Raw genomic sequence first — 10,747 nt, forward strand, 5'->3', positions numbered from 1 at the left:
CTTTTCCTTCCCCACTCCCAGAACTTGGTATAACCACTCAGTATAAAGAGTACAAGACACACACAGGCATTCATTCAGTATCACTGCAACCTTGGTGGCCATTGCCTATTCTGTTGGGTTATTTGATTGTAAGGGTTGGGCAGAGTTGATTAAAACTGGTTTCTAGGGGAGGGCATAATGTCAGCGTTTGAGTATAATGTCAATGTTGTCTTCCAATGAACAAAGACCAGCTCTAGTTTTAAAGAGAGCATAATTATCTGTTATTGTACAGTGCATGGCTGAATCCATAGACTCGTATTTATTGCCCAGGGATGAATCTTTTAAAGGGTGATAAACACGCATTACAGTTCAGAGCAGTAGATTTGTTCACATTGATGTTTGTGATAACGGTGATATTTTTAATTTGACTAGCAGAGATCAGGCATGGTAAATATTAGCCAAGTGTCATGGTAGTTTGCCATGTTGTAATAGAGCTTGCTAACATAAGCCCCATTTGGATTGGATTAGTTTTTCAGGGGGGCATCTGTAATAAAAAATTTTACATGACAAACAAAAAACAAAAACTCACAGTAAATTCTAGAAGACGAGCAAGTTCCCAAAGTAGTGCAGTGATAATGTACTGAATATCAAAGTAATTCAATACCTGCAGTTTTCTTTATAATTGTGGCTTTTATCAATCTGCGTGATCTCCCGTTTCTTGCTGATTTTATTTAATTTTTCCAACTTTTGATAACACTCTCCGAGGTGAAGTCTGGAAAACACTTACACCATGTCACTGGTTCAGTAACACTCCTGTTTGGAAAATATTTTCTGGGATTATTTATGGAAATGTGTGCCCAGAGGCTAAATATGGTACACAGCAGTGTCAAACTCCTGTTTTATCCGACGTGAGCCGAGATCTGCCTGTTAAAGCACAGCGATTTGCAGCTGGATTAACGAAAACAATAAGTAATTCGCCCTGTGATTTTCTCAGAGTCTGTTGGGGGAAGTATTTGGGCAGAAATAAAATTACAGAGGAACCCCTGTAAAAGAGAGAATTACCACAGGACTCTGTGGAAATTAAATTTTATCCGGTCTGGACAGGGCTGTAGATGGTATGTCTGTACTTTACTTTTGAATATGTTTTGAAACTGATTTGCTTTTTTGTATACTCTGATGTTTGCAAAGCTCTAAAAAAAAAAAAAAAGCGTTATAACACATGCCAACTTGTGTTTCTCTATATAATATGAGCCCTGTTTTATACTCCCTCCACTCTGCAGTCTGACTAAGACCAGGGAATGGAGCTCCGCCTCTGGGTCTGTTGGAGCTCAGTGGACAAACACGAGCTGATGAGAGGCGTCTGTTTAGCCACTGTGTGATGATGGAGATGGAACAGTCACTGCTGATCTGACCGTTAGATTTGTTTTTGATTAATCGTGCTATGACAGCCCTTTCCTGAACATGAACTACTGCGAGTTCCACAACAAACCAGAGACCAATATGGCGTTGGTGATGTGTTTTATCGTTATTTGCTTCATAGTCACACAGCTATCTCTTGGAAACTTGGGAGGAGAGTGTTTAAATATGTATTTTATTATTTATTTGTTTTTAGGTCTTTTGCTGCCTTTTTTTGTGTTTTGACTGGTTACAGATTATTTAGGTTGCTAATCTGTGACTGATACTCAGATATACCGGTCTATAAAGGTCTGACCTTGATTTCTCGTAACATCTAACCATAACATTGATTTTTAGTCCGTTTCTTTTTATGTTTTATTGCAAGTCATTTTTTAAAAAGGTACGCAGAAGGCTTTCTGATTTCTCCACTTGAGGCTCTTTCTTGTCCTCTTTAATTGGTGCTCTATGCTCTGCTCCTGGCCTCTAACAAGATCTTTTTAATGTAATTCAAGAGGAGAAGAGAGAGAGAGTGAGAGAGCGAGTAGCTGCCCCAGTCCCTGGGCTCCTCCCACGCTTGCTCAGCGTAATTCACTATACGAGCCTCAGGTCTCTGGGAACAAACTGCAGGGGAAGAAAGACCCTCTTCACTTTGACTCTCACTTCCAGGTCATAAGAACCTCCTACGCTTTTTCAACTTCATCAAGATCCAATGCCCCTGGACGGCATGCTCCACGTGTGCTACAACAGCAGTCATATTCACTTCACCGGAGCCTTGATTTCCATGCAGTCATCTCTTCTAGACAATGAACTAGTCTAGAAGAGATGACTAGGAATATACAGAACTCCTCTGTATATTGTTTTGAAAAAGTGAACATGATTCTGGCTTTGCTGAATTGCTATTACCAAAGATTACAACATGGAGTTGTTAAGATAACAATTAAAGCAATATAATTACTGTTCTGCATTTTCTACCACTTTGCTATAATCAACTCCATGGGGCAATGACCCTGAAATCTTGGGACTGTAGACCCGTTTTGATTAATAAAATCGGTATTAGATTTATATTTAACCCACAGGAGCTGTTTGAAAGCGACACTACCTGTTGCGCCACCGCACTGCCCACAGTATTCGAAACTTTATAAACCTCAATTTTGTAGTTTTTGTGAAATTGCATTTGCTGCATAAACTGAAGTCCCCTTTTAAGAGGCACGTTTTAGTTCAGAAAACTCTTGGAGCACAAAGAAAAGTGCATTTGAATTGAATCCATTTAGGTTCAAACTTGAAGCAGAACGTTACCAAGCACCATTAAATGTAGGCTCAAATTCTTTACCAAAAAAGCTCTTGAATATAATTACAGCAAGTGTCGCATTCACACAGCTCCAGGGACCTGGAGGTTGTGGGTTCGATTCCCGCTCCGGGTGACTGTCTGTGAGGAGTGTGGTGTGTTCTCCCTGTGTCTGTGTGGGTTTCCTCCGGGTGCTCCGGTTTCCTCCCACAGTCCAAAAACACACGTTGGTAGGTGGATTGGCGACTCAAAAGTGTCCGTAGGTGTGAGTGAATGTGTGTGTGTGTATTGCCCTGTGAAGGACTGGCGCCCCCTCCAGGGTGTATTCCCACCTTGTGCCCATTGATTCCAGGTAGGCTCTGGACCCACCGCGACCCTGAACTGGATAAGCGCTTACAGATTATGAATGAATGAATATAATTACAGCACCCTTTGGGGCAGAACAGAGTGCTGTAATGTAAGATGCTGCACCATTTAAAGTGGAATATACCGGTGAGTTGTTTGTCATTAAACATGAAACAAAAATACTAAACTAGCACATTGCTACAGCCGCACAAAACTGCATGTTACTTAGGAACAGCTAGGAAGGACCCACTCAGAATAAGATAACGTTATAATCTGTTTGTGCTGATACCGTTGTCTCGCATTGATACGCTTGTACGGAGAGTCTGGTACCTTTCTCCACTTACTGTGGGCCAGAACCGCATACTATAGCAGGAAAAGAACATTTAAAAAATTTGAAAGGGCCAATCGCAAGCCTGCTATTTTGGCTCTACATAGAGTAGGGGGCAGTCTTTGCGATTCACAATGCACCAGTACCAGAGCCACCACAATACGATACATGGAAGTGCGTATACCCGGATGTAAAGAGCCAATCAGAATGTAACTCTCAGAATCCTGACCGTGAGGCCAGATCATGTTTTACTGGTGGAGACGTTCCCATGAGATGAACAGTGAAGCCTTTGTAAAGCATGCACTGTCTCTGTGGCTGGGTCTGGGAGGCAGTTGCTAACTTTGGTTTACGGTGAAACAGTACGGCTGTGAATTTATGATTTTTTTTTTTATCTTTTGCTTTGGAGAGTAAAGGAAAATTCAGGGCATCTACTTTGTGTTTATGCATCAGAATGACCTCAATATTATGGGGAATGACCTCAACCTCAAAATCCATTGAATCCTATGCAGATGTTCACTACAGTCCACATACATAGAAACAACCAGTGACTTGCCTGTTAACATTTAGATGAACCAAAGCAGTTAGTTCCACAGTGCACTGCTGTTGTTTCTGTCTACAAAGCAGGATTTCTTGATTATCCAGATAAATATGAGTTTAGTTTGATCTAACCCTGTATTTACAATGTCAGTAAATGAGATTTTATTGGGATACTACACCACCAACACTCCTGAGCATTAATCCTAGCTTGAGGAATGATGAGAGTTAACAGAGTTAACATTTTAAAACAGTTAACAACAGTTTCACTTTTAGGAAACTGCAGTGTAGTCAGAAACTCTTAAGTTCTGCTTCGTGAAACAGGCTCCTGATTGAGTTGATGAAGCCTTCAGATGCGTTTGAATGGAGGAATCAGGTGGATCTCATTAGAGCCACAATAAAACTCTGCAGGAGAGTCAGCAGGAGATAAACAAATAAAAGGAAACCTTCAGTGTCTTTCAGTGTAATTTCTGCCAGTCCTGCGTCATACAGCTGATTGCTGTGGTTGCTTAAGCACCTGCCTTTTTGGCTTTTATTATGAATTTTGGAACACTTGCTATGTTCACACACTGGCGCGAATCTGATGTTTCTGTAAGGCCCATGTCTTTTTAACGTGACCTGTGTCTGTCATTAGTCTAAACCGAGCTGCATGTGCAAAAGGACAGTGATTCACAATGCACTTCCATCCAGAGGGAAATGTCTGTGTAAATGCCTTCAAAAGCATTTTTCATTTTAAAGCAACCCTAGGTAAGATTTGTGTTTTTTTGCTCCTGGGGCTCCCCCTAGTGTAATTAATTTTACAGAACTGCTGAAATCAACAGGGAGGGGAAAGGAGGGTGTAGTTTCCTACCCTCTTCTAATAAGTTACATAGTACATTCTTTGCAGTGCTAAGCTCAGAGCAGCGATTACAGAGGCCCTGTTAACGATTACAGGTCTGTGAAGCATCTCAGTGAGGCTGTCATTGTGTGAATGAATCAATGAGTTATTGCGTGGTTAAAGCATCCTTTTCTGTGATGTTTAACAAGTCCATCATATGTTGCCGTTAAAAGGGTCCCACTAAAGTTGCAAGCCAAAGAACATTTAAGGATCTTTACAGGGCTGATTTTGCCGAATGTCTGAGCTACAGAAGCAGATAAGAAGTGATGGATTAACACGGAAAGGTTTCCTTTTAAGGAATTCAGATTTGCGCAGGGTTGCTGCAGCCATGTTGTTAGATATCGTTACCTCTTTGCAGTAATACTACCTTTTTATAAATGTTTTATTAATCGCTTTACAATTAGCTAATGAATGGTTTACTGAATGCATAGACTCCGTAAATCATTAATGAGCTGTTTTAGCACAATTGACTGACCTTTTTATGTGAACTGGTAAACCTCAAACGGTTCTGGTAATTCACCTTTGTTTTTTCTCCATCAGTCAGTGTTAGACATGTACTGGATGATCATGTTCTTCAGATTAAACAGATCACAGTTGCCTTTTTTTTTTTACCACTATTTGGTTGGTAGGATGGTTACAATGTTATCATATTTGTTAAAACAGGAAATGCTGACATTTTGCAGCTGATTGACAAGGCATTTGTAGCCCTTGGTTTGAAGTATGCCCCTTAAAAATCGCAGGGGGTCCTCGACTTATGACGTTGATCCGTTCCTACGTCGCGCTGTAAACTGATTTTTGGTGTAAGTCGGAACATACATACAGTTATGCATACTGTAAGCACTTATCCTCCTCGCTCCCGAGCCACACCAAACACGAAGTTCACGTTACGACGTTTACGACGCAAAACCACTTAAGTCGAAACCAGGCTTTATGCAGTGAATGGGAGATGTGTCGTAGCCACGAAACATCGTAACTCAGGATTGACGTAACCCGAGGACCTCCTGTAAAGCCCCCCTCCTTAGCCCTACCCCTTTCTTTTGCGTAGGGGCAGGGGTGTCCATTCCTTTTGGGAAAGAGGGGTAGGGCCAAGTCGTGGAACTGTGTTCCCTTGGACCCATGGACACACATGGCATTGCCTCATTTTTGCACCTTTAATTTTTATTAGAACAGCTTATTAATTATTTTAAGGTGTTTATGACCTAAGAAAAATAGTTAAAACAATCTCAAACTCATTTTAAGGGTAGCCTTTTTTGTAAAACGGTACTCGATGCCTGTATATGTACGAACCAGTCGAATGAACCCTACTTTTGTCTACTCGGTCTTCCTCTTTATCTTCATCTATCACTCATTGCTTGCTTTCCAGCGAGGGGCCCAGCCCCTGCATTTACCCCTGACCTCGTCCAAACAGCCTGTCAGTGTGCTCTGGCCTTGGCTGAGCTTTTGGCCTCGATCGGCCAGGGTCTGATGGGGGGTAAATGTGGGGCTGGACTGGGTTGGAGCGGCCTGTCGGCAGCGCAGCTCCCCAGGGCAAATAAAAAGCGCATTAACAAGCTCCTGCTCGCTGGCGCTGACAGCACTATCAATCCGCCTTCTCCGACGATGACCCCTGCTCTGGGGCTGACCTCTACTCTGGGGTTGCCGCTCTGGAGATAACCTCTGCTCTAGGGTGACTCGTCAGGGAATAACCGTGGCCTTGTAATCTGATACAGGCTTCTGTTTATATGCAGCTTTTATGGTTCCGTATCCTTTTCTAATAGTTGACAGAACGAATGTCGGAGACGGAGAGAGTTAGAAAGACTGAGAGAAACGAGCAGTCCGGTTTCATTAATCCTGAAGAGCAATGCAAGAGTCATAACCTCACGCAAGAGCAGCCAAAACCTTGTTCAGTATCACAATATTATCATGTGTCAGAGAGCATTTGTACAGTTAATGACCTCTTGCTGACTACTGCTACTTTATACGCAGATCACTCACATAGCTTGTTTTGATTGGACCTTTTTCTGTTTTTCTGTTGAGAAAAACAGAAAAAAAAGTAATAGTTGTGTTCCCACTTTGCTATTCACTGTATCATTTACACTTTGTCTCTTCAACATTGTGTGTGTGTGTGTGTGTGTGTGTTTTCACTGTCACAGATGGGTTAAATATAGAGGCACTATTTCGCAATGACATGCAGAAACAGTGTAACAGCTGATGATGTTTTCCCCCTCTTACGCATGGATTAAAGTAATGCAACTATTGTAAATGCACGTTTGTATCCACTTCAGTTTTTCCTTCTCTAGTTATATGTAAATATGCTGTAGTTATAAAAACACACGAGTAAAGCCTGAAGTTGTTGAAGCTGGTGTACGCAGGGATTTACATTTCGCCATAGACAGACAATGTGCAGTAAAAGGCATATATTGTAGGTGCTTGTTTACTGTGTGTAAAGTGAGTGTTAGAATTTAAATAAATGTATAATATAAAATATAAAAATAAAACCCAATTAATTAGTGCCAGCATTTAACTGTAACACAGCCATCTTTCTGTGTTGTATTAGGCTGAATTTTGTGTTGCCACATGTTCCCCTGGTGTGTGTGTTTTGTACTTGAAACCGATGTTCAAAAAGAATCTTATGTTTTTTGTGTTTGTGTGTGTGTTCCCCCAGGACGCCCTGGTTTAATGGATGGGGCTTTAACTTGCCTCGTGGTCAGTCTCTGCTGGACAAGTGGAACCAGATCCCCGAGGACATAGACATCCTTATGACCCACGGGCCTCCTCTGGGTAAGCACAGGGACAGAGTGTGTGTTTCTGCACAAGCCCATACGTAAATATTTTGAAAAACATAAAACCTTTAAAATTGAATATTTCAGCATTAGGGCTTTTTTTTACCTTTTTATTATTATTTAAAAACAATTTTCACATGTCTTCTGATCTTCTGTGTGCCAAAAATATATGTCGTTATTAAATTAATATAACTTTTATTTTATGGATTAAATTGGTGGTCTGTGTTTTGATTGGCGTTAAGGTCAAATGCTAACATCTGACATCAGGCTTTGGTCAAGGTCAGGCTAGGATTAAGATTGGTTTCAACTGTGTGTGTGTGAGAGGGAGACAGCTTCTATGCAACAAGTTTATATAATGTTGTGGGGACATGAACTGTGGGGACGCACCTTATGGGGACTTGCCTTCCTTGTGGGGACCACAAGGTAAATCATTACATTTTAAGGGGGGACTGGGGAGGAGGATATTGTTAGTGTAAAGGTTGTTAGGCTGGTAGTGTTTATGGTTTAAGTTAGGTTAAGTAATCATGAAATGAATAGAAGGCTACATTCAAGAGAAATCCTACCCTTCAGCAGTGTAGTTTACCACCGTTTCAGCAGTGAAAGTGGGATGTCAGGGAAAACCGCAGAGATATGAAAAGTGAGCTGATGCTGTAATATGTATCAGTGCTTGGTGCTGAACGTCTACATTTACTGTGTGTTGTGGGGTTCAGGGTTCAGAGACTGGGTGCCTAAGGAGCTGCAGAGAGTCGGCTGCGTGGAGCTACTCAACACGGTACAGAGACGGGTCCGACCTAAGCTCCACGTCTACGGAGGCATCCATGAAGGTGGGCTTCTTCCTTTCTTTGGTGTTTTCCCTCATTAATTTTGGTCTGTCTTTGCCTCAAAGTGGCTTTAAACATCATATATATTAAGGTTATTTGTGGATGTTTCTGAGTGAGCCAGAACGAAGTAGTTGCTGGGTTAAACCCCATGGTAACTCGACGACATTCCTTGCTGGAGTTGGGCTGTGGATCGAAAGGTAGTACAACCAGCATGTCAACTGTGCTCTAGGGCAACGCAATTAACCTCCATGGCACCAAGGATCAAGAATGGAAGACCTGCAATGCGACACCTTGCTGACCCCAGTGTGAAAGTTGTTAGCTATTAACGTTTGACCTTGTGTTAGTTAATAAAAGTAAGAGGTGCTAATAATAAACAATGAAGTGCATACTACTGCCTTTAACACGTTGCCTTCAATTATTTCAGCTTTAGCTGTCGCAGGATCTGATGTAAAATGCATCGATCAATAGATGGATCCAATGCAGATTCCCAATGAAATGAAAGAACTGTGTATTTAGTGCCTATTTTGTCATCCACACCAACTTTACCCCTGTGTTATTGGACTATTTGTCTAATTTTGGCCCTGTATTGTGTCCTCTCTCCTGTCTGTGTAGGGTATGGCCTGATGACGGATGGATATACAACATTCATCAACTCCTCCACGTGTACAGTCAGTTTCCAGCCCACCAACCCTCCAATCATATTTGACCTTCCCAACCCTGGAAGCTCTTGAAATTCCCCAGAATTAGCCACTTTTTTCTACTTTAAACTCTTCTTAACTTTAAAGTAATGGTCTTTTTGTACTGCTTGTATTTAAAAAAAAAAATAAAATATGAATGCATGGATATGTAATATTTTTAAAGATTTAAAATCATGCCATTTGAAAAATGATTTGCTGGAAAAGTTTAAAAAAACAAAAAAAAACAAGTTGTGAATTCATATTTATGGTTCATTGTATTGGTTGCCTTGTTAAATTCCTTTTAGCCTGAATATGAAAGTGCATTATAAAAAGGTACCCTCAAAGGCTCAGCAATACTTGATTGTTTTCCCACTGTGTTCTGCTTTAGTAAACACAGCGCAGGGGACATTATTTAAGGCCATAATTTGGATCCTGTGCAGTTTTAGAGCTGAATCCAGTGCGAGACATTAATTTGAGGATTGCTTAAAATCTCTCTAGTGACACCCTGTACTCTTCATGGTTTAATATATTTATTGTGCAATCAAACACATTGCTTTTATACTGTCAAGAGAATAAATGCATCTTGTTTGTAAAGCAAGCCATGCACCACCCTCAATTTGTTCCTCCCTGTGTATTTAGAGGAGGTGACTAAGTACTTCATGCGGCAGAAAAGTGATTTAGGATTATGGACTCGTCAAGTTTGAACGGAACACTATTTTTTTGGCATTTTATTTCTGCATCGTAGTAATACGTCATAGCGGCGCAGTGGGTGTGACATTCCAGTGAGGTCGGACTTTCATTCGTTCGTATTCAGTAAGACCGGACACTTGGAACGCAAGTTTTCGAAGCCACGCTCGGGGTTAATCTGAGCCTGTTTTGTGGATATGGTTTCATTTCCCTTCTTACAATTTGGTGGACATTATTTGGGTCGTAATTAACGTGTTTGTTGTATTTTGCACTGTTTGGACTTGCAATCTCGCTAGCGCACAGAAAAAAAAGCTATTGCCATGAGATGTCATTGGTGCCATTGTAAATGCTTTGTTTCCATGTTCATGAACTTTTTTTTTATTCGTGTCATTTAGCCAACTTTATATGCAAATAAAAACTGCAAGATTTTTAAACAGTGGTTCCGATTTTTTCACTAGGTACATGAAAATTAGGATTATTTTTTTTTGCTCCTCGGCTCCCCCTACAGCTGCAGAGTGTAATTTACTTTTCTGAAACCAACACCGTCCTGAAATCAAGGGATTGTGGGGAGTTTGTTTATTACCCTCGTCCAGAAGTTACATAGTGCTGTCTCCAGCGTTGCTACAACACAATTTCTCTCTAGTGTCTCTTCAATGGCAAAGCCTGGATTTCTCGAACGTTGAAACGGTGTGTGTGTGTGTGTGTGTAAAGGATCCAAATCGCTCGTGTCCTTTAAAGTATTTTCCTGTGGATGGAGACGTTCGAAGACGCTCAGTCAGTGCCAGCGTTTAGTGCCCACTCTGATTGATCAAGTCCATTAATTACCAGGCTGCTGTCAGTGGTGGGAATGAATGGGGCCCGTGGACAGGGACGGCCCTAACCCCGTGTTCTCCTGACAGCTTCTATTGATTGTGGAAATTTGTCAGCGCTGGAGTGTCACGGTCGAGGCGGCGGGGGTCACAACCCCACGTGTCCATGGTGACGGGGGGAACACGGAGCTGCTCGATCACGTGCTGCGAAGAGGCACTTGTTCCATCCTCCAACCTTCTTACAGGAG

At 41.5% G+C, this 10,747-nt stretch overlaps 1 protein-coding gene across 2 annotated transcripts in view; it reads left to right on the top strand.

The window, feature by feature from the left end:
• Positions 1-10,103, top strand: part of mpped2 (metallophosphoesterase domain containing 2b) — a 29,413-nt gene extending 19,310 nt beyond the window's left edge. For both annotated transcript variants that reach the window (XM_066648975.1, XM_066648974.1), the window contains exons 5-7: positions 7,388-7,503; positions 8,216-8,329; positions 8,939-10,103. In XM_066648975.1, the coding sequence (XP_066505072.1) occupies positions 7,388-7,503; positions 8,216-8,329; positions 8,939-9,057 (349 nt within the window). In that variant the 3' untranslated portion in view covers positions 9,058-10,103. The remainder of the gene's footprint in view (positions 1-7,387; positions 7,504-8,215; positions 8,330-8,938) is intronic.
• The last annotated feature ends 644 nt before the right edge of the window (positions 10,104-10,747 follow it).

The sequence above is a fragment of the Hoplias malabaricus genome, chromosome 17 (genome assembly GCF_029633855.1).
Source record: "Hoplias malabaricus isolate fHopMal1 chromosome 17, fHopMal1.hap1, whole genome shotgun sequence".
In the NCBI taxonomy this organism is placed as follows: domain Eukaryota; kingdom Metazoa; phylum Chordata; class Actinopteri; order Characiformes; family Erythrinidae; genus Hoplias; species Hoplias malabaricus.